General features: G+C 42.1%; 1 protein-coding gene across 5 annotated transcripts in view; it reads right to left on the reverse strand.

Annotated features, from left to right (window-relative positions):
- The window catches only part of LOC144037523 (signal peptide, CUB and EGF-like domain-containing protein 3), a 114098-nt gene that overhangs the window by 39382 nt on the left and 49258 nt on the right, over positions 1 to 25458 (reverse strand). For 3 of the 5 annotated variants that reach the window (XM_077549070.1, XM_077549063.1, XM_077549087.1), the window contains 2 exons: positions 4748 to 4891; positions 2683 to 2800 (listed from right to left, as the gene is read on the reverse strand). In XM_077549070.1, coding sequence (XP_077405196.1) covers positions 2683 to 2800; positions 4748 to 4891 — 262 coding nt within the window. The remainder of the gene's footprint in view (positions 1 to 2682; positions 2801 to 4747; positions 4892 to 25458) is intronic. The other 2 variants (XM_077549078.1, XM_077549082.1) reach the window with 1 other exon arrangement.

Here is a 25458-nt window from a genome sequence, read left to right on the forward strand (position 1 = left end):
TGGGCGACTGAGCAAATATTTCTTAAAGTGCTTGTGTCTGTATGTGTGCGTGCATGCATGCGTGTGTGTCCATAGGCAAGAAAAGTGCATGTCTTCCACACCCAGCTGACTTTAAAGCCAAACACACAACGACTCCAAAACATTTGAGACATAATGGATGAAGAAGGTGTATTTTACAAAAATGGATGTCGGGATACCACAAAAGAAAATGTGGCAGGAGCCAAAAGGTATAAAAGACACAGCAAACGATGGATGAGAGTGCATATGCAGAATACTGCAAACACTCACTAGACTATTGATTAAATCTGATATTTGAAATTAAGTTTCTTCAAATTCGGACAGATTTTTTTTGGGGGGTATAAAAACCCCAAAAAACGATCTGCCAATGGGGTAAACAATATTTACTTGGCTAGAATTGTTAAAACTGATAAGGCTAGCCCGTTTAAGACAGTGATATGCAAGGAAATATAAATATTGAATCAAATAAACTCAGACCTATTTTGCGAATTATTGTTTGATGGCTTGTTTCTTACTCAATTTTAGTGTTTTTTTTTTTTAGTACTACAGACCGTTATGAGCTATTTGGGTTATTACTGTGTGTGAAAACTATAGTTACCAGACAATGTGCATGATCTCAGTTGGGTTCAGCCGCATCACTTGGGTGAACGGCAGGCATTATGCAAATGCTAAATTGCCAAAAAACTCTTAGAAATATAGTGAACATGACACGGAAGGCCAATGTGTGGCAAACAAACCCCAGTTGGGTTTTCATGAATTAAAATGCACACATATCAGCCTTGCCTGACATTAAAAAAAAAAAAAGTCACATACTCCTAACAATAACACGAGCACGATAAAGGATAAGCTAAGTACATGTAGCTTGATTTAAAAAAAAAACTATTTGCAAATAATAATAATAATATATATATATATATATATATATATATATATATATATATATTAGGGGTGTCAGGCAATTCATTTTTTAAAATCAGATTAAGCACATCTTAAAATTTTGATTAATTGCTTAATTAAAAAGGCTTTTTGTCAGCATTTTTAAATTTAAAGAGTACATGTTATGTGTTAATTATTTCGACATTTAATGTTATGAGGACGTCTTCAACATTTTTTTGATCCACTGCACACGCTGAACCTCCTCTTTTTCCAAGTAGTTAATTGCTTGCATAATTTAAAATGAAAAAAGGAAATGAGCCCAATAGTTTGACATGAACAAATATTCTGAATGTCATACGCAAGCATTTAATCAACGCTTTACTTTAATGCATGTAGTTATGTTTATTGCTCAAACACAAGCTGTGCTACCTTTAACATCACCATCCGCTGTCAGCATATCGTATTACTGTATATGCCAAAGAGATGTGGTTACTTCATAATGGAAACACAGCAGCGGTGGAGGCGTTCTCATCACTTAGTACCTCATCAGGGATTGATTTGGCAGCATGTTTGCTTGCCTGAGGTTTCATCAACTAATAAGAGTGTCAAGGAAATGTAGAGTCTGACTCTTGAGAGGGAATCTGAGCTTTTAACTAACTGCTTTCTTCCTATTGGCCCATCAACAGTACATTTTCTTTTCATTTGCTTTGCAAATGGCCTGGCTAAGACGTAGAATTCGGTTGTGGTCAACTTTGTGGCATCCCGTTGGCCTCTCAATAATGTAAGGTTGGTTGACCAGACCTTGACATAGGTCTGGCCCGTATGGGATTTGTGGTAGTAAAGAGGATCAGCTGCGCGCCAAACCAAGCTATCAAATGTAACACCTTCCAAAACCAATCAATCATCACAACAGCCTGTTCTGAAACAGTGGCATCAAATTCTGGCAATACGCTCGTCCTTTTCACAGGGAAGCAAAGTCCAACCCAACATAAACACAGAAGCATACTGTAGTACTGTGAGTAGGTTTTTCTATTGCATTCACAAGAACATAAAAAAATTATAAGAAACAGTCTTTAGCAATGACAAATCTCAAAATGACTTCCACTGACTGTCATGCTAAAGCATATACTGTAACTTATCAGCATACAGCCGATTGCCAAATGTCTGTGCAAATTCTGCAAGGCCAAATGTAAAGTATTCATCAAGACCTGTGCTTTGACTGCTCTTCGCCTGAAGGTCCCATCTGATGGAAAACTGCCCTTCAGCACGGTTCAATATGCTCGAGGAGCTGAATGATTTTTACTCAACTTAAGTCAACTGAGGCAAACACTGACAAATGCCAATGGAAGGTTAGGTCAGGTGTGCGAGTTAATCCCCAACGGGCAGCAGTGGAGGAATTGACCCAGGAACTAATGGAGGGTGTGTGTCTGTCTGCATGGCTGCAGAAATGGAGAAGTACTGGTAGAGCTGTTGCACAGAGTCCAGCCAAGAGGAGAAGGAGGAGGAAGAGAAGCCGAAAGCAGATGCAGGAAGTGAGAGGTTATTGGAGCAGCAGCAAAGGGAAAGCACAGTCGGTGGCAGCCTTTTACCCTTGTATGTCACACATCAAGAGAAAAGACTCACATCTACTGAAACAAGGCCTCTATTTCAACTCGCATAATCATAATATGCTCAATTCCAAACATAAATTGAATTTACTCCAGGACATTGAACACTGACTTCAAAAATGTGTGCTTCCATGTTTTTAGTTTATTTTTCTTGCAAGACGTATGAGGGTGTAAAGACTCACCAACGCAAGACTTCCCATCCGTGTGCAGGACGAACTTCATGTGGCACGAACACTTGGGGCCATGGTCGGTTTCCTCACAGATGTGCTGGCAACCACCATTCCCATAGTTACACGTCACTAACAAAGAGCACAAAATGCATCAAGATAACAGACTTTTATTCAGAAAGAAATTAATAAATAAAGAATGGTTTCTTATGTCTAAGATTTGTAACAAGCTCAAATCGGGCTGCATATAATAATAATAATAATAATGCATTCGATTTATATAGCGCTTTTTTGGACTCTCAAAGACACTTCACAGTGGTTGCATTATTCATGCGCACACACATTCACACAGGGGTGACGGTAAGCTACTTAAGTAGACACAGGTGCCCTGGGGCAGGCTGACGGAAGCATGGCCGCCAGTGTGCGCCTACGGCCCCTCCGACCACTACCAAACATTTGCATCTTCCATACACCAGTGTGAGTAACACTGGAGGTAATGTGTGTAAACTGCCTTGCCCAAGGACACAACAATACATGACTTGGGGAGAGCGGGGATCAAACAGGGAACCTTCTGGTTACTGGACGACCGGTTCTACACCCTGAGCCACAGCCTCCACGATGCCGCCATACAAGCTCATACTGTCCAAAATGAGGCCTAGGCACATCCTTATATGCATCCTTCATGTTGCTTAAATTGGGCCCTGTGTGTTAGATTCCCTAGATGGAATCTTCAATCATTTAGAATCTTCTTCAATATTAAAATTTAAGGGCTATATATATATATATATATATATGTGAGCCTAAATTTCTGAAGTCACATTAATAACACTTAAAACTCATTTGCTCCCAAAAATGTATAAACACTTTCTATTTTAAATATTGCCATGGTCCCAAAAACGTATACGTTTGTTTTTTTTAAGTTATTTTTTATTTATTATGCAGAGGGTTTTGGTGCAGCTTCTGTCCTGAAGAGGTCGCTTAAAGCAATGGTAGCTATTACAAAAAACGGCCAGCAGGTGGCAGCAGAGTATAAGCGATCAGCCAGGGCCATCTTCTTGTTCCCGGTGTTTTCAAAAGATGAAACCTAGCTATATTCTATTGCTAATTGCTGTGAAAAATCTTTCTTTTGGTAGGTTCCATGTTTTTATAGCAATAGTACACAACATTTTGTAGGCCTTGCAAAATCAGTCTAAATGCAGTAAAACAGCCTGAAGCGAAGGGGTTTGTTTGCTTCAGTGAAAATGGCTGGGAGTGAATGAATTAATTGTCATATATCAACTAAACAAAGTTGTGCAAAAGTGAAAGTGAAATGACATCAAAAGGTGGAATTACATCACAAGAAGCACTTGTGATCATAATCGCAATGAATTTTGCCCCATTTCCTGAACACACCACATCAGCGTGGTTTCCCTCGAAATGAATGAGAGGTCGACGTTTATTGTTGTATGTGTGTTTACACATTGACGACTGCAATTTTTTAAGTCCACATTTCTGCGCTAGGTGCTGAAAGAAGCCTAATCTTTGGCACTTTTAACACACGCGTGATGACAGAGTGATAAAGCGCAGAAGGCGGCCCATCCTGTCTACACTCGACCATCCCAGCCCCTTTTTGCCCTTTTCCTGGGCTGTCACAGAAAAACTATAGAATAACACTTCTCCGATCCTTGTCCAAACACAGACAAATCCCCCATCAACCGTGGCCCCAGCTCTGACAGGATGATCTTGGTTGCACGGCAACAGGAAGTGTGCGCTGTCCGTCAGAGCGGTCCCCTTCGCATAACCTCAACACTTGCCCTGCTTGAGTAAATGATCATTCCTTATTTGACAAGCATGCTTTTCTTGATGAGGATCATTTAGAAGATTAGTTCCTGGCTGGTAATGTAATGTAAATGTCTTTTTTGAGTCTGTCCTGAAGGTATTTGTGGAATGAGTGCAATTATCCATCATCGGCAGGTTTCCAACCCCCTATCACCTTCTCCTGAGGAGCCTATAAATCCTTCCCCCTTTTTTTTCATGTGCACATGTGCATGTGCATGTGCGCACGCCTTCCAAGGAAATGAACTACGAGTTATGTCTTACATTTGCAGTCCGAGTTACGTGTGAGCTGGAATCCAGGTCGACATTCGCAGGAGATGCCACCCTTCTGTGTTTCTCTGCAGATGTGTGCGCAGCCGTGATTCTTGTCCATGCAGGTGGGTCCGTCCTTATTTCCTTCCGGTCGCACTGTGAAGGAAAGACACAGAGGGCGAGAGCTTTTACTCCTTGCATATCACACAGATTTCACGCCGCTTTGCACGACTTACACCGAAGTAGGTTTCAAACCATCAGGGCTGGTGAGCGGGGTAAAAATGTACACGTGCCTGTGACATGGCCTAAAATTACATCTATGCCTACTGTTGGTGACTGACATGCATAGCAACCCTTCGCACAGCTTCCAAGCACTTGTTGGAACACGCTTCACTTGGTTTAGGCTATAAAAAGGAAGCTGCCTACAGAAAAAAAAAAAAGAATAAAACACCCAGCAGGAGCTGATCCTGTACACTTGTAATTTTAATTGAGGTAATCACCATAAAGTTGTAATAAAAGAGAAAAAAAACTCTGTGGGAACACAGATCAAACTTTAATGCCATCATGTTTAAAGTGCTACGGTGAGTTGTGAAAATGTGACACTTCATTAACGGCAGTTTGACTAAAAATGGCATAAAATGAGGCAAAATATGTATAGTATGTGATTGCATGTAAAACTGTACTGTGATGAGCCCCCAGATCTCCTACCACTTAGGACCCTCATGTATTATAACACAAGTAGTTCTTCACTACTTTGCTCCGTGCTGTAATCAAGACACCCTCCTTGGATGGCTGGAGAAGACTGATGTTTGATGTATTTGTTGTGAAACCCCAGCGAAGTGACATACCCCAGCTCCCCGGCTCATTAAAAACCAAACAGATCTCGTCTCCTTCACTTTCTCTTGTGGTGCACAAGGGAGACTGGGAGCACCAAGACATCTCCATTAATGTCTCATTAAATCTGCTGCCGCTCCAAAGGGCATTTGGAGGTCTGACTTCTATAATAAACCAACATTTTCCTGTAATTTTAATAACTTGCACGTGTGCATTGTAACCTTTTAAAGCTTGTATAACCTTGTGCATTCTTACTCTTGAGACTTGCATGTGCTTGTCGTACAGTTCCTGACTCAGGGGCTACAACAGGAGAACAATCTCAGCATGCCGGAAACAGGCCTAATTGCATATTTATAGACTTTAACTCCAGCTACCATAACCTGTGTTACTTCTGTTCTTCATTTTTTTGCGCAAACCGACTCAGACTAGTTTGAGTCTGAAGTGTTTCAGTTTGATACGTGCACACTTTCAAACTGTTTCATTAGAAAGTATCCCAAAAATATCTGACTGGTACATTCCACTTTTCAACACTTTTTCATTTTGGTACCGGTTGCAGTAATGTACGATGGTTTGCTTGAGCTAGATATGCTGCTGTCCTTTCATTGGTCGACAGAGAGTTGTCACTTCCGTATTGATAATGAAAGTAGGACGGGGGGGGGGGGAAAGGACAAAAAGGGCCCGATAGGCAGCTGTAACCTTGCCAGCAAGCTGAATTCTCGCAGTATTTGTTCACAAATGTTACGGAGATGGGAGAAGGATGTTTTGCAAATGGAGGTGACATGGTTGTCGAAAGAGAGGTGAGGGTCAAACTTGACCCCTAGTATCGCACGCACTGTCCTCCACCTGCCTTGTATTTCTTGCTTCAGGATATTTTCAGAATGTAGCACTTGCAGTGTGTCATGGTTAGCGGCAACGCCTAAATTGTTGGCAATTTATATTCTGTTATGTTTCTATTTATTTATGCAGTTGATGCCATTACTGCTAATCAACGTTCTTTGGTCCAAACCATAATGTGAGAAACTGAACTGAAATTAACCACATACTGTGGTTGAAACAGGGCTAGTCATCAAAATAATCTATTTATGTGTGTCATGAACATTTAGAAGATCATTCATGATTTTATTTGCTTCTATAGTTGTTCAGCCAACTCTGTCCAAGGTATCAGACAAACGAGGTCTATAAATTAAGAATCAGCGTCATGATATCAAGAAAGGGGCTTGCACTCCAAGTTCTGTGAACCATGCTGAAGATTTAAGAAGGTTGAGAAATTCAGCGGCCCCTTTTCTCCTCTGTGTGTCTTCTCTAGGGTCAGAGTGAGAAACCTATAAGAAAAAACGAGCCATAAATCCATGAACTTAATATGGGGTTGAAGTAACCCCAGTGGACTAAAAATTACTTACTGGGGCTCTATTATGCATCCCAAAACTCACACCACCCCTCATCATTTTAATACAGCCCTGCTTCCCGAATGCTACAGACCCATCCATCAATAACATGCCGGTCTGGGGCCAGAACCTAGGCCTTCATCTCTCCAAGGACCAATAAAAGTCACAGTGTTGACACAATGGACCTTTTCTCTGCGCCAAGCACAGCTATCATCCACAGTGTGCCGTTCTCTCACACTGGCTCCAGCTTTTTTATCATTACTAAATGATGGGAAGCAGAAAGAAAAACAACTGTTATTATGAAAACGGATGGGAAATTGAAAGGGAAAAATAACTCAAGATATGAACCACATGCCATTGTAGCAATATGTTTGCTCATATACAGCCTATATTGCGGAAATGAAACCAATAACACTCAGACCTTTTCATAAATATAGAGGTTGGCACGACTTAATAGTCCAACAAGCAGCGGGGATAGAGCGGATTTTCAAAAAAGAGAAAGCCATTGCATGTAAATCAAAGAGAAAACTGCAATTAGGTGTGAAAACAAGTGGGAGTGTTCCCTCAGGAACTTCGTCGTTATCCCCAAGACAGGTCATGACCTCTGAACCTGAAGTGCTACTCAAAGCTAATAAATTCCTTTTATGTAGCTAATGGCACGGCTCCTTCATCTCTTTGGAAATGTTCTCCATCTGATAAGGAGAATGGCACTCTCATATCAAACTAGCATAGCTCTTTCCAAAAGTAATACTTTTGTATGCACGGCACCACCGTCAATCAATTATATGATGATAAATTATATGTTTATTTGTAAAAGTGCACCCTGTGAGACTCCATGCTGCTGTTCTTGCTCATTCTCAACTGAAAGATTGTAAGAGGGTCCACCAATGTGCGATATATATATATATATATATATATATATATTAGGGGTGTCAGGCGATAACATTTTTTTAATCGTAATCAATAGCATGACTTCAATAGTTAACTCACGATTAATCACACATTTTATATCTGTTCTAAATGTACAATAAAATATTTTTCCAAGATTTCATACTCTTGTTAACATAAAAGCGGGAACATTTGCTGAACTAATAGAAATATGGCTGCATCTTTTAGACATTGATACAGTAATTTCATACAAATTCATAAATATGACTTAAAATTAAAAAGATGTTCTGTACTGTAAAAAACGAGTGTGATATTGATTTGTATTGAGGTAATTTTTCTGCCACTAGATGGCATAATTGCATTTGTGAGTCATTGGTGACAGCTCAGTGCATTTTCATTTTCATATTAAGAGCTACCTCATCTTTAACATAAAGTAACTTGTGAAATTCTGCACATTTTTAAAATTGTAAAATGCAACTTGACCCGTCTCCACAAATATATGTATTATTATAAAATGTATTACTGCTTTTGACGTGAACGTGTCTGCTACGATGCGACTGGAATTCCCCCAGTACAGGCTTTCTAAGTAATGGGCGGTCAGTAACCGCGCGTTAAAACTAAGGAACTTTAAATTGACTCAAAATTAACTTACAAATTTTGACACCCCTAATTTATATATATATATATATATATATATACATACTTTTGCCATTTTTGGCATTCGGACGAAATAAAATTAAATCCGAAAGAATATGGCCGAAATAGAATATTGTGGTGACACAAGCAAGCAAGCGTTTGAATTAAACAGCGAAAGCGGCGGTGAGTTTTCGCCTCACTTCTTGCTGGCTTTTCACTGTGTGAGTTTGCACCGGTCAGTCGCAGCAGCTCCCGGGGCCATTGTGCACACCGCAGGAGAACGGCGTTGCTTGGTGCGAGAATAAAGTGCAATCGCACTGCCAGAAAATGCTTAACCCTCATTCGGTGTTTAATGTATTATTGGCCAACATGTCTACGGTGTGGGCACATTTAAATTTCTATTGTGCTTGGTTAAAATGCCAGTGCTAAATAAATATTTTATAATAACATTATAATTTTAATTAATTATAATAAATGCAATGATAGTGAAAATTGGCTTATTTTTTTCTTTTTTCGGCTTTTGGCCAAGCATTTTTCATTTTCGGTGCATCCCTAATATATATATATATATATATATATATATATATATATATATATATATATATATATATATATATATATATATATATATATATATATATACATACATACATATATATTATTTAGAGAGAGAGAGAGAGAGAGAGAGAGCGTTACTTCAGCTGTTCCAGCTCAGAAGCTGAATCAACTTGGATCTTGGAACAAAAGATCCAAAGAGGCTGAAGCGTTTTGAAGCCAGCGCTGCAAACCTGAGAACCGCATAGTAGAGGGACTGAAACAATGGCTCTGAAGTAGTGCAAGGCATGCCAAGAGTTTATAGTCTGCTCTGGGTGCTTGGAGTAGTGAAAAGAGGTCTCATGGGCCACGCTGAGCTGCTGTCATATGTCTCAGAGGGGAGATGTTCCTCGGACTGGAGAACATTAAGCAGCTAGTGAGTGCTGGTTAGTTAGGGACTGAAAAGAAGGGGCCTAAGCATGGAACTGCCACCCTATTAAAGCAACATTCTTTCCTTTTAGAAAATGGGTCATTAAAAGTTTTAATAGAAGGATAAAAATGTCAGCACATAGAAAGGAGAATGGGAAAGGATCTGAACCGGATTTGGTCAGGCTGAGCTGCAACACAGATGGACCTACTGACTGATGAGCCAACTAGTGGGTTGAGAACAGCAATAATCCATCCATGCGCTACTGTTCATTTGCAACGGTTTCGGTGAAGCAAGTGGTTGACTCTATTTCTGACTGAAACAATAGTAAACTTAAAACTACACACCATGAGATATGCTGTACAAATTTTATTTGGAAATTGCACTTTTGTACATTGAGGCTATTCATTTGCTTTTGGAAGAAATTGGTCATTATAGTAGATTTGCTCTACTTGTTAAATGCTATCTGATACTAAAATGGCTTTACGTTCAAAATCCTGGATGGACGTTCATGTTCAGGTATGTGTGACAGCAGCCCATTCTTGTATTGTGTGCAATGCATAGGTCTAGATTGACATAGGTGTATTTGCATAATGTATTCATCTTGCATCTCAGTGCTTTTGTCCATCTGTGTCACAGACTGTAGCGCAACACCTGCTGAGGATGCGGTCCCCCTCGTCTTCACTCTCGTGTTCTATTGGGGTCACCTTGTTGTGAAGTCCCAAAGGACTCACTCTACAATTGTGTATCCTCTCACAAAAGAAAGTGTGCCAGCTGCAGAGGTACAGTATGTGATTTTACAGGCACATTCTTTTCTAAATCAAAAAGGGACAGACAGCTGAATATGCCTCAGCAGAGCCCCGTCTGGCCTGCCGGTTATAGCCATGACAGCCAAGTGTGAGTGGAAAAACCCCACTGGCACAGAGGTAGTCCACAGCAGTTTGCTGGGCTGGCCAGCTTTGAGATTCAGCCTTCAAGAAAGCCACAAGCAAAAGGGATTCCGTCTAAATTGAGGTCCAGCAAACTCAGTGGCAAGGCAGTCAGCATTTGCTAAAAAAAACAACAACCAAGACACCGACGTATATTTGTTCAAGGGTGGGGGCGAGGGCACCGAGGGCACCGAGGGCATGGGGCCTGTGAAAGTGGACAAAGAGGAAGGATGATGGGAAGATAATGTAGTATGGACACACAGAGAAGGCGAAAAGGATAGAGGGGGAAGTGGACAGGACTGGTGACAGAAACGTGTCCTTTTGTTTGCTCCACTTCCCCGGAACAGGAAAAGAGACTGATTACACGGCTGGGCTGCAGAGCAATGGGGCAGGGATTTCTGCACTTGTAAAAACAGTTTTGAGGCAAACAAGCAGGCATACTGAGAGCCAACAGGGCACACATGTCAGGTAGTCCTGTGCCCAGTGGGACAACCTCACAGTACTGGCAGAGTATATAACTTTGTATCATGGGAGGAATGAAAACATGGCCATGACTTCTTTCATGGTTAGTTCAAAAGAAAAAATCATGTTTCAATCACCCTGGTTCTAAAAAGCAACACTAACTGATGTAACTATTTATTATGAAATTTCATCACATTTATTGGAAAATTCCTTGCATTGTTACAGTTCTGTCTGGCCAGCACCATAAAAACACACACACATCCCAGAGCTGACAACCCGGTCTGCCGTTAAATGTCATGAAAGCCTGTCTGAACGTGTCCCAGGAAGGAATCAAATAAAAGTTACTGAGATGTTCACATTTTAATGTGAGGTTGGGAGAACAAGTAAGCGGTGTAGCACAGGGGCAAGAGCATACTGAGAAAGTTGTGACACTCTTCCTTCTTCCTGTCGATTGGGACATCCTTAGTATTAGTGCTAGAGGCCTGTTAGCCGCGGAGAGCCTGTCTCACGCACCTTAGTCATAGGTGACTATTACTTGCAAGCTTAGAAGGCCTGCCACAATAGTGTGCTATCTAAGGCAAGAGCACCCAACACGGAAGCAAACGGAATGCTGGTACACAAGGGACAGGTTAACTACACTAGCTACTCTGATGTCCATCTATCCATCCATCCATTTTCTTAACCTCTTGTCCTCACAAGGGTCGCGGGGGTCGCTGGAGCCTTTCCCAGCTGGCTTCGGGCAGTTGGCGGGGTACACTCTAAACTGGTTGCCAGCCAATCGCAGGGCACACAGAGACAAACAACCATCCACACTCACAATCACACCTATGGACAATTTAGCGTATTCAATTAACTTGCCATGCATGTCTTTGTAATGTAGGAGGAAACCGGAGCACTCGGAGAAAACCCACACAAGCACAGGGAGAACATGCAAACTCCACCCATGAAGGCCGAAGCCCGGACTCGATCTCACGTCCTCTGGACTGGGAGGCGGACGTGCTAACCAGTCATTCACCGTGCCGCCCGCTACTCTGATGTACAATACCTATATATGTCAGCATTATTACTATTGTTTCCTTTCCTTTACGATGGTCCTTTTGAAAATCTCACAAATGATTGGAATGTGGTTCTGTTCCGCCCTCGACACTGTAGCAACATTAAGACCAAAATTGTGTACTAATAATTCTGCATCCTGGTTTTGAGATGAGACAAGAGCAAATCATCGTTCCTGTAGAAAACCAGTGTGTGACTACACTTGTACTTCGATCAGGCATTGGTGATAGTTTGTTGAAATACATAAAAAGCTCTCATGTTAGCCGAAACAAATCATTTCTACAGAATTATTTGTCTCTATACAAATAACCCAAATGTTTATTTGATACAGTAGCGCTGTGAAACCAACAGCCAATGTTGTACATTCCCTACTCTTGTAAAGACTCACACAATTCATTAGTGCAGCAAAACTGATACGATGCCTGCTCAATTGAAAATCCCAATTCAAGAACCTTCCAATTTTTTAATTCACCTATCTTTCTCATCTGACACTTCAGATTCATGATCACACACCCTTTAGCAATGTACTGTACTATATTTCAACCGTTTCAGTCCAGATTCAAGGTAAATCTCTCTATTGAGATGGCCTTTACAAAAGTGATTCTTTCACCAGATTTCAACACCGACACCTCATCAACAAGCGAAGTGCGCATTACGTTTGCGCATGCGTGAAAATCAAGTTTGAAAAAACTTGCTACCAAACAAAGCCGTCATTTGAATGGAGTGCTGAAAGTGTTTGTGTAACTGCACACCTTAAAGCTTGCAAGCATTGTTTAAACGACTTTCAGCCCTTAAGTGGCAAAACGACAGGTGCACTTGGTGCCATTTTTAACTCTCTAATGGAGTTTATCGGCAAAAAAAACACCATTGCAAAGTTCGAGAAGACAGAAGTGTACGTTTTGTAAACCTTCGTTCACTCTTCCCAATTTCCAGACAGAAAAGAAAGAACCAAACGGGCGCATAAGAGGCTAAAATGGATTTTTTTTTAAAACACATTTATTTTGTCAATATCCTGAAAGCGAGTGAATAGATGGAAGCATCACAAAGCTTGCTAGTGGACGTACGTGTAACCAAACTAATGGAGTGACGGTCATTTAAGAACCTGCTTCTAGCCCCAATTGACCCCTTCAGTGAAGCAAGCTCCTACCCGTCTCTTGATCGCGTCCCGGTGTTGTGTATAATAAGCACTTAACTTAACTTAACTGTCATGTCCCGGCAGAGGGCAGTCAGTTGCTATTAATGTTTAAAATAGATTCAATAAAAACATCAGCTTTCCAACGGTTGAAATGGTCCAAATCAGCGCCTCCCTGTTAGACTCCATTAGTTTTCAATAACAAGTTGGTAGCAGGCTACCAGCCGGCCTACCCATAACGCACCGCACTGCCGAGATGCGCACTTCGCTTATAGTATTACTATATGACCTTAACCTTGTGTCTTTGACACCGTTGATCAAGATGTACAGCTGGATCACGTTGACACGTGTAATTAGTATTAATGTCAAGCACTTTCCTGGTATGGATCTTATCTTTTTTATCTTTCAGAGAGGACACATCATGTAATTCATAGCAATGTGACCTCTGAGTATTGTATTGTTATCTGTGGAATTCCACAGGGCTCCGTACTCAGCCATTTATTGTTTAGTATCACTGTACATGCCTAAATATGTGACCGGCTCTGGCAAAAGGGTCCTCATGTGCCAACAAATCAAATTTGAGATATTCATACATATGTTCAAACTTTGCACTTAATTCCCTTTAATATGATATATATTACATAGACGTGCCTCAAAAATTGACAACGTTATAGCGATTTTTATTTTATTTTTTTCGGGGAAGAGCTCAGTATTGATCATTTGACATGTCATCATCATTGTTCTCCCTTTTTTTTTAAATTATCATTATTATTATTTTTTTTTTTTTGGGATGTGTGTGTGTGTGTGTGTGTGTGTGTGTGTGTGTGCGTGCGTGCGTGCGTGTAAAAAAAAATAAGAATTCCCATACCGTTCACCTAAACCGAACACTTCAAAATCCAGCCAGAGTCGTGGGGCCGCCAGGAGACCCGAAGAGGGACCAAAGAAAAGAAAGAAAAGCGAAGCCCAGCACCGACCAGACACCACCCACCGGGCCACTAACCAGAGTCCTTCACCAACCCCAGAGACATCTAAATTCCAACAAATCAGGGAGACCTCAAGGGCCCGAAGGAGAAACTGAGGAAAGGTAGAAAGGACAGACGAAGCAGAGTGAGATCCACAGACACCCGCCTCCACCGAATCAATGACCTGAGGGAGAAACAAATTGTGTCTGAGTTTCGATAGATGCTGGTGTGGTGGATCTGGCATGCATGAAAATCTCCACCAAAGAGGGGAGCCGTCGACCCCCGCCAGGACAGAGCAAGCGCAACACCTCAGGGCCCCCCAAGCCGCGGCAGCGCCAAAGGACGACCCCCGGGCCCCGCAGGGGCCACCGGCCGGATGGCAAACCCAGGAGCAGGAGCGCCCCCCCACCCCAACGCGGCCCGCGCCCCCAACCCAACGCAGCAGGACGGGGCACTGCAGGCCCACCAGGCACCCCACCGGCCCACTCCCCCCATGACCCCCCCGCCCCCTCCCACCCCCGCCATCCACCCCAACCCAGCCCCAACCGCCCCCAGGTCCCCAAATCCCCAGACACCCCCCCACCCCAGCACCCCCCACGCCGGCACCCCACCACCACCAACCCCCAACCAAGCCGCCCCCGCCCCCACCACCACCCACTGACAGCCCCCCAGCCCCGACCCCCAGAACACACCGCACCCAGGCATCTGCGCCGAAGAGGGGCCGGGCAGCGGAGCGGAGAGGGCACCCGCGCCCACCCCACCACGCGGAGGGACGGAACACCAGGGGCAGAAGGGGAGATGGGGGCACCGGAGGACGGGCGGCATCCCCGAACCCCAGGCCCAGCGGGGAGAGGCCCCGGTCGTCACCCCAACGATCTAAGTGAAAAACTAACCCTGTTACTGAGTTCGCCAGCTCGCCGACTGGCGAACTCTACCCCTAAACCGTGAGTGTGACCCCACCCAGTGTATATACATAAGTGTGTGTGTGTGGTGCATTAAAATTGGGGGCAGGTGAACCGGAGCAGAGGGAAATGATATCCCCCTCTGCTCCGATCCACCCGCCTCCCAGGCATGTCAAGGAGCGTATGTGGTGCATTAAAAGAAATTAATGGGGGGGGGGGACAGGTGACCGCAGCACTGCTCCATGCTGCGGCCCGCCCCAACCGATGCCCCCCCCCCCCCAGTTGTGCGGTGCATTAAAATTGGAGGGGTGTCTCCACCCTACCCCACTCCCCCCCAAAGTGTGTTATGTGCCCTAAAATGTATTGTGCAAAACTAGTGCGGGGGAAGGAGACGACAGGAAGGGCAGGAGGCAGCGGCAGGGCCGCAGAGAGAGGGGGAGAGGAGGAGGAAGGGCGACGAGGGAGAAGGGACAGGGAGGCGGAGGACGGGCGGGGAGAGGCGAAGAGGGAGAGGAAGCAAGGGGGAGGAAGGGGAAGGGGAGAGGGAACCACGGGGCACCCCGGCGGCCCACAGGCCCCGACCCGCGTCGCCGGGCCCAGAGCGACGGACCGCGCCGGGGCGGCGCCGCCCCGAACACCAGGGAGAGCCCCGCAACACAGCACCCCCACGAGACCCAGGAAAAAGGGTTTTAAAGTTTTGGTACTTGCATCTTTCAATTGTCTATAGCAACCAGTACCTTGGGAACAAATTTCAGGAATTATTAAAATATCACTGGAAAGTCAATTCCAATCGCAGGCAAGGCGATCGTCCGAGATTTGAATCTTTTAAAAGTTTTGAAAGTTTGACATCTCAACAGAAGACATCAGCCTCAACTTTGAATATCACATTCATCTTACAAGTCATCTTCTGAGGCATCCGCCAAAGTTTGGTTATTTTCATTGTTGCTCCTTGTGGTATTTCCTTATTTAAATGAGGTCATATTACAGCAGTGGGAATTTTGATTTAATAATTTTAGGTTGACTAAAAGTTTATTTGACATCTGGTGTGGCCTGTGACAAGTACTTTATTGATAACTTATCATGGATGTTTTAACTGATCGCATAAAGAAAATGAAAATGTTATGATGGTTCAACACAGTTTTTGTTTTTGTTCCCCCAACAACCCGCCCTAACACATAAGGAACACAACACTATTGTATTTACAAGTCAATATACCCTGCTTGCATTTGGGGGCGGGGTGACTCGCTTCAGCACGACCATCGCAATCATTTTTCAAGTTTCATATTTCATAGATTTTTTATTTTAACGTCATTCCACTTAAAAGTACATGAAGCAAAAATGTGTGGTGATATTCGTGACAGGCAGATGGTATTTGTGACACATTGATCGTTTGAAATTGACAACATCGACAAGCGATCAAAACATTCCATTAGTATTTACAATACATTATTACATTAGCCTACATTACATACAAGGCATTGGCACATGTCATAACTTTTGATTACACTCATTCCTGAAGTCAGTGAAAGAGACAGCCTGTCAATCTGCTCTGCGGGGGGCGGGGGCATTTGCGTGGCTGCTCGCCCGTGTTGGTTTTGTGTGGGAACGTAGTCAAAAAGTAGAAATCAATTTATTAGTAAAGAGATCCCGTAATTGAAGAATATCTTTGGATTACAAATCATGGTAACCGGACCGACAACGCACTTCTACTACAAGGTATGATGGTCGTATTTTGACGTGCGTGATTCTGTCCACTTATGTGCATGGTCACATTATGGTGAACTTCGACATTTTTTTGTTGTTATGTCCATCCATCCATTATCAGAGCCGCTTATCCTCACAACATTTATATAAACCATTTGTGAATAACGTTTGAGGCGAGGAAATCCGGGTTGGTGCGCTAGATGTGGCGCTAGCTAGCAGCTAAGCTAAAAACACTCCCTAGTTGGGATGCATACTGTTTAATAACTAGAAAAATTCCCGCGGAAATTTTGAATGGGACTGCTGACTCTTGTAAATGAGCTGAACAGTTTAAAATTTAAACGACTAGAATCGGTGAAGAAATGTGGAAGTTAACCACAATCAACATCAACTAAAAATATCTCACTGTCCCTTTAAGAAAAATGAGAAAAAGTCGGACGAACTCGCCTATCTCTTCCATGTTAAATTCAGGCGCCTTTCGCTCTTCATTTCTGATAAATCATAAGTTTTCAACCTGCTCTCATTTGGTCATTTTTCATCCGATTTAAAAAAATGAGAACATGCTCGTGTTCCCCAAACCCTTGCCGTTCTAACATTTCTTGAATCTGTATCTTGAACCGTTAAGTCGTGAGAGGCTTTTGTTCAAGGGGTGCGTCTCTCATACAATCTCAATGGAATGTGGGGCGTGTGATGGCTCCAAGTCAAAAATGGGTGTGCGTTCTTAAAGCGACAGTGAGATATTTTTAGTTTCTGTTGATTATGGTTAACTTCCACATTTCTTGACCGATTTTTGTCGTTTGAATTTTAAACTGTTCAGCTCATTTACATTTTTTTAAATGCATTTTCAGGGACAGTGAAATACTTTTAGTTGATGTTGATTATGGTTAACTTCCACATTTCTTGAGCGATTCCAGTCGTTTAAATTTTAAACTGTTCAGCTCATTTACAAAGTCAAATGTGTGTGCGTGAAAGTGCATTTTTCTTAAAGGGACAGTGAGATATTTTTAGTTGATGTTGATTATGGTTAACTTCCACATTTCTTGAGCGATTCCAGTCGTTTAAATTTTAAACTGTTCAGCTCATTTACAAGAGTCAGCAGTCCCATTCAAAATTTCCACGGGAATTTTTCTAGTTATGGGACTGCTGAGTGTAGCGAAGCTGCTGCTTGCTTGCGAAGCAAGCAGCACATATTACTATTCCTAGAAAAAAGGGTTTATTATTATTATAGCAAATATTCTTATATTATCTTCCACCGATTTTTCCGCAAGAATGCGGCCCGTACCGTAGATCGCACCGGGACAAATGAGGTATCAAACGATGCGGCTCGATCGGACTCGGTGCGGCATTATTTTTCTAGGAATTCCCACTTACCATGGCGACGCAATACCCCAAAAACTACCCCAAAAAGTGCCATAGGAATGAATGGGAAATGGAAAGAAAAAAATCACACATCAAGCACCTTTTTCCAAGACACGCTGCGCACGCATACGTTATCCGACCGAAACGAATTTTAGTTCATTTTGTAGGAATTTTTCCCATCTTTAGCTCATTGTTGAAATCTTTTTTAAGGAATGAAAGCTCTCCCCCCTGTGCGGGTTCAAAGACAGTGAGCGAAATAGCTTTCTCACATACTCTGTTGGCCAATTAGCCTAACAGTGCCGGGAACAAAATAATCAAACAAATTGAAAAAATTTCACTTCAACTCGTCACCATGGCCACAATCTTTTCTCACTAGACGTCAAATTCTCACATTTTGTAGTCACGAGTGTCTTCTTTCAGACAAACTAACTTTTATTTGGCTAAGGTGTCATTTAGTACCTTTATTTTCAGTTTAAGCGAGCAGAAGTCGGACGAACTCGCCTATCTCTTCCATGTTAATTTCGGCGCCTTTTTCCTCTTCATTTCTGATAAATCATAAGTTTTCAACCTGCTCTCATTTGGTCATTTTTCATCCGATTAAAAAATGAGAACATGCTCGTGTTCCCCAAACCCTTGCCGTTCTAACAACCATTTCTTGAATCTGTATCTTGAACCGTTAAGTCGTGAGAGGCTTTCGTTGCAGGTGTGCGTCTGTCATACAATATCAATAGAATGTTGGAGCGTGAATTCTAGTGTGTCCAACAAGTTCTAATCAAATGCGTGTGCGCTCTTAAAGTGACAGTAAGATATTTTTAGTTGATGTCGATTATGGTAAACTTCCACATTTCGTGACCGATTTCAATCGTTTGAATTTTATACTGTTCAGCTCATTTAAATAAAAAATAAAAAATACATTTAAAAAAAAAAAAACATACACAAGATTATTATTATTATTTTTTAAAGGCAATGGAATGAACTGCTATTTAAATAGTGCTTTTTTTAGCTATACTGCCTGGTCTCTCACGTCTGCATAGCAACTGCCTCAGCCAATCTCGCTCATCTCAACTCAACCCCTTTTTTTCTTGGTGTACTCAAGGCTTGGCCTATGTACGGGCGGCCATCTTGGCCAATTGATTAGGTACACCCAGGATACTCGCCACTCTGCTCGCCCAGGGTGGCGGTCATTTTGGCCAATTAATTAGGTACGGCAAGGACTCTCTCCCCCTCGCCCACCCGGGTCGGCGGCCATCTTGGCCAATTTATTATGTACACCCAGGATTCTCGCCACTCCGCTCGCCCAGGGCGGCGGCCATCTTGGCCAATTAATCAGGTACACCCAGGATTCTCGCCACTACGCTCGCCCAGGGCGGCGGCCATCTTGGCCAATTAATTAGGTACACCCTGGATTATCGCCACTCTGCCCACCCAGGGCGGCGGCCATTTTGGCCAATTAATTAGGTACACCAAGGATTCGCTCCCCTCCGCCCACCCAGGGCGGAGGCCATCTTGGCCAATTGATTAGGTACGCCCAGGATTCTCGCCACTCCGCTTGCCCAGGGCGGCGGCCATCCTGGCCAATTATTTAGGTACTTCAAGGACTCTCTCCCCCTCGCCCACCCGGGTCGGCGGCCATCTTGGCCAATTGATTAGGTACGCCAAGGACTCTCTCCCCCTCGCCCACCTGGGTCGGCGGCCATCTTGGCCATTTTACTACTATTAAAATTACTAAAACTACAAACAATACTTATTATGGGACTGCTAGCGTATCAATATCCACCCTAGAAAAGTGGTTTGACACAGATTGAGAGGTAAAGTACACCAACATTTGGCAAACGGTTCAGCGCATGCTTTCCACCTTGCAAGAGACAGCAGTCCCATTCAAAATTTCCGCGGGAATTTTTCTAGTTGCTTATTTTTATACACTTCTATTACATTTTTGATATTTGTGCTGATGGGTAATGAAACTAGAGACCTCAAAGGAGGCTACTTTTGGAGAAATCTCAAAATCAACATTTGTGTCAAAACTGTCTAAAATCGTCAGTGTCACAATATTAATCATTCCGACATGCGGATCATTTTGCCGGTCACATATGATTTATGTTAATGATATTCATCATTCATCAATGCATACGATTAGAATTCATTAACAAAGTTTTAGCTTTGCACAAAATGTGGGTGTGTTGTTGTCGTCAGCCATTTGTCCTGAGTTGGATAGCCGTTTAAGGAACCATGAAGATCTCAATTAGGCCTACTTGAATAATGAGTCACAATTCTATAAGGCCAAAATCAAATCTGCTTGTTTTCTAGACCTTCTAATGACTATTGCATGCAAACGACAAAATGCATATGTCAAACTTAAACCATGTCACAGACTCATTTTGACCAATGTTTTGCATACTGTATAACAATGTTTTGTTCATGGCTAAGGACCCTTAAAAACTTTAAAAACAGATTGGCACATAAGGACATATTTTTTTCAGACCAGTTTCCTTCCAGCAGTGACTGGAGACAGCGGCCTAAGAATTTTACATCATCAAGACGTCATAATTTTCCTCTTCCACCACAGACACTTAATCATCAGATGGTGCAAATTTACTTTCTGCTATTTCCCATCTTGACACAAAACTGCTGGCCACATGGATGCTTACAGTGACAGGACAATTCCAATATTACATGCCTCCTTCAATCGAAGCAGCTCATGTTGCTCTAATTTATGACAGAACTTTTAAAACATTTTAATTTTGTGAAATAAGCAGTAGGGGGGCCGCAGACTGAATACATTAGCGGCTGTACGTGACTTTCCTAACAATCCATCCACGCACACTTCAAGTAATTGCCCTACTTTGTGTTCATAAATGTGCAAAACAGAAAATATGGATATGTGGGTTGCCGGAGTCTGAAATTCCCGAATTCCAGTGCACTGGATCTGGTCTCCAACACACACACACACACACACACACACACACACTGCACTGTAGGGTTTCTGTTATCCTCCTTTAAATGGTAAACATTCAATCAAATCCAAAGCAGTGGACCCTTTCTTGACCTAAATGTTATTCCTATCAAGCACCAAGCACCTTGGCTGGCCTTTCAAAGACTTTATCTCTTCATGAGGAGAAACGTTCACAGAGAATAAATGAACTGTTACATTTTGGCCAGCAAGACGACGGAACCTTCATTTGGCTGGAGTTATTTCTGTTCAGGGGGTTGCGTGGCGGGGGGTGGTGCGGGCTTACGGCAAATCTAATAAGAGACAGACCAGCAGCAACTTTGTCATTAGCCGAGAGGCTAACAGACCCCTGCTGCCTAATTGGCACAGGTTCAATGCTAACAAGTGTTTGCTAACAGGCAGAGAAAAACAGACTGTAACCAGACTGTCGGACAACGCCGTGTCCAGCTCAAGACCATCCGCAAAATTTGTTCACAATGCTTTATCTGTTCATGAAAGAAATAGAGAGCTGGTGTATTTTTAACGGGAAGAATAAAACTTATGAGAAAAGTGCACCCTCAGGGTTAAGAAGAAATCCTGCATTTAAACCTACTTGGCCAGGAGAACAGCTCACTTTTCATTTTCTCAAGGATTTATGTTCCTGAGACAGTTGCGAAGAAATGTTGAGCGCAAATATATTCTTCAGGTTCAATTCAAAGGCAGAGACACAATCATTCTTTCCAATTTCCTTCATCACAATGCTCTCAATGATACTAGAAAACATATTATGAATAACAACACAGGTCACACCTAAATTGTGAAAGACTGCCAGACGTTTTCACTGAAGCAATCCCCTTCGCTCCCGGCTGTTTAACTGGATTTTGACTGATTTTGAAAGGCCCACAGACACAAACATGGAACCTACCAAAAAAAAGATTAGAGTCTCTTCAGTCATCAGGAAAAAAGTATATTTGTGTCTGTTTCCGTTTTGCAGCAATTAGCATTAGAATATAGCTAAGTTTCATCATTATTCACAAATCTGTTTAAAACATGGGGAAAAGGGACTTTTTGCAACATGGCCCTGGTTAATCTCTTATACTCTGCTGGCCATTTTTGTAATAGCTACCATTGCTTTAAGCGTTCTCTTCAGTTCAGAGGCTAAATCAAAGCCTTCTGTATGATCTAGCATAAAAATAAAAACAAACACATAAAAAGCATGTAAATAATTTTGGGGACCATAGCAATATTTAAAATAGAACGTTTTAATACGTTTTTGGGAGCAAATTAGTTTTTGCAAAGGAGAGAATGTGGTGATGTTAGCTGCATGATGGGTGGTGTGCCAATTATGTCATGGGAGACGGATCAAACATTCGCCACACTTTGCTACTGGTGACCAAAGTTCATGTTGACACACCACAACAAAAAACAGAACACTTGAAACGGGTTCATTAGTTCTTTTCAAGCACATTGCCAGCATGATAGAAAAGTCTTACTGTAACTATGAAGGTAAAGCTCACACGGCCCTGAGGAAGTCATAACTTAAGCCAAAGCCGCAATATATTGTAACTTTAACCAGGTGCTTTTTGCGCATAAACCTTAACCAGACCTCAATTTGAGCGTTCACACATCATATAACATAACGATTTCCAAAGGCTCTTTTAATAAATGTACTCTTGTTACACGCACTTCATGCCTCGAAGGGAACTATCACATCCAACAGTGACCCTTTGAAGGGTCCCGGCAGCTAATAAGCTCCACTCGTATTTCACTGATCAAGTGTTCACTTTGGATGAGTTGGGAATGAGAAGGTGTTGAATAATAAGCAGGCAAGTCATCTTTCAAAAATAATGAAACAATGACAGAAGACCTGCCATCTGAGAGTCTTATTACATTTACGTTATCTCTACTATCGCCTCATCTAAATTTCATCTGGAAGCAATGAAGTTCAAATTGATATAAAATGAAATGTTAGCAGTAATAGTGAGCACATTTGTCAAAAATGAGGAGACAGGCTTGGTGCTCACACTGCTTTTGGCACCATGGATAGAGTAGTGGCGCTTTGAAACATACGATCTAGCTTTTTACTCTACTCAAATAACACTGCGTTTATGAAATGTAAACACTGACAGTTCACCGGGCCAGCCTAATCCCATGAACCCGAGACTTCCAAGATGCACATCTTACAATCCAGGCTAGTTTGGAACATCAGAGCCCAATGACTACCATTGCAATATCTGGTCGAACGGGCTGTGCTTTGGAATCTGCTGAATAATTACACCTTGCCAAAACGTGTTTTTTGCAATTCAGATAACCAATGTACATTCATTGATGGTTCAAATTAGGACAAGCCCCTATCACACTGATGCGAACATTGCCAAACGTTGCGAATATTGTGTTTTGTCGGGGTTCGGCTCGCATTTGTGTCACATTTGTCTTTGTAATTAGTTGTCGTCGTCACTATTGTTGTGAGGACATTTTGAACATGAAATTTCCTTATCGATCCATTGTTTCGCCAACATACGCATTTGCTCGAAATACCGTGTTAAATCGTAATTGTCATAAGACGTGCCAGCAAAGTGCTTTCCAAGGCTCCAATCATAAATTCATTCGGACGCCCATGCGGTGAGAGCGATTTTATGTTCAGGCGGATTGGGCTCTGTTTGGAGGAGCATGCGCATGGAAATCATAGTCCAAAAACGAAAAACAAAAATCTAGCTGGGCGACATGTGTTGAACATATTTTCTAGTTTGTATTTCATATTTTACAAGTGCTCAATGTGCTATATGAATATTAAAATATTAATGGCATCTGACTCCCTGAAAAAAGGTTTAAGTGGGATGAGTTGGATAATATTTACATCGGAAGCATTGCCACTTTCATATGCATATGCATAACAACACTTTTGACATTAATATGATCCAAAATATTGCCAGTTTCGTTCTTATATTTTCAGACTATTATTATCACCGCTACACGTCATCATAAATTTTTATTTTGTATTTATCTTTTAAGTAGTTATTTTAATGTACTTGCATCAACTATATAAAGATGAGAACGTAGTCATAGAAAATTAATTATATAATTATTTTTATTTTTTCCCTTCATATAGAATTTATTGTGCTCCGACAGCATACATCCATTTTCTGAATCACTCTTCCTCATTAGGGTTGTTATACAAAAAGTGTGTTTCTTTAAAGTGTACCTGTGCTAGTCTGAAGGAGAAATATGTACGGTTTATCAAGAAAAACTGCATCCAAACTATTTACCAAGACACCATGCTCGCAGCCATATTTGCCGGTGAAGAGCGAAACCGTGACGTCACCACGTTGAAAGCCGTCTCAGCTCAGCCATCTACCCCAATTCAACGTGGCATTTTTGGATGAATCTGAGTCATGAGTTAATACTCACTCAAGGTCCATCAATCCGTGAATGTCGACGCCCATTTGCTGACAAATGAGATGAGACAAGAAGAGGTGCTGTCGCGTATGCAAGTATTCTCACGCCATATGAAAGCCGGAAGCCTGTCTATCGGGTTATATTATTTCCGTTTAAATAAATCATAATAAATAAATAGAGTCTGTGTGAAAGATTTACATCCATTGACAAGCGATCTGGCGTCTCACTCAGTAGTAGCCTAATGGGTGCGAGTGACGGAGTGTCAATGTGGCAATTTCATATCCACCCCAAACATGGCGGCAAGCATTGAAATTAACCAGCAGAATTATTTTGGCACATACAAGGCTAGACACAAAAATGGGAACACCAGTTATTTATCTAACTATATTAATATCGCTCCATTACCCCATCAATACCTCAAAATAAGGCTCCGGAGGTACACTTTACTTGTTTCCATTCTAAATAAGCATAGTTTATTAGCTTAATTAGCTTAGAGATAACTTTTGGACTCGTCTGCTACCCTGCCACCGTCCGTGTAGCGTTAGAATGGCGTGTTGTCAAAAATAGATTGAAATCTTCAGCACCGAAGAAAGACACGTCTGTATTATTATCTAGATGACTCATAACCTGCTGTGTGTTCCCTCTCCACTTTAGAGCAGCAAAATCTGTGTAAACTAGGGAAAATCCTATTAAAAAGAGAGGACTCGGCGGAGTGTGCTCAGAATGGGTAGGCAATTGTGCACGTCTGTCCGCTCTCCTCGCGAGCAAAAAATAAATAAATCAATAAATAAAGCAATTATCTACTAAGTATTTTTGCTCGTTTTCTACCACATGTTCCGGGCGTAACGAAGTTGCGTTCAGAGATTTACGTAACAAAATATGGACAATCCGGAACAGTTGGCAGCTCTGCTTTTGTCTGCTCACAGCACCCTGGGCTAACTCCAACCGCCAACGGCTCCAAATGCTATCAAACATTGAATGGGTTCAATTTGAAGTGTCAGAGGGACAACAAAAAGAGATTTACACCACTCTTCTTTTGTTTGCCCCTGCAGATGAAAACATATTACGTTGCTAACCCTCCAGTTTAAATACAGATAAAGTACAAAATAATTGTGGTCATAAAATTGTAAAATATGGCTTTTACATGTGGCCTACTGATTATGGTAGAATAAATCATCAGATAATGGTCCAAAT

The sequence above is a fragment of the Vanacampus margaritifer genome, chromosome 1 (assembly GCF_051991255.1).
Source record: "Vanacampus margaritifer isolate UIUO_Vmar chromosome 1, RoL_Vmar_1.0, whole genome shotgun sequence".
Lineage (NCBI taxonomy): Eukaryota > Metazoa > Chordata > Actinopteri > Syngnathiformes > Syngnathidae > Vanacampus > Vanacampus margaritifer.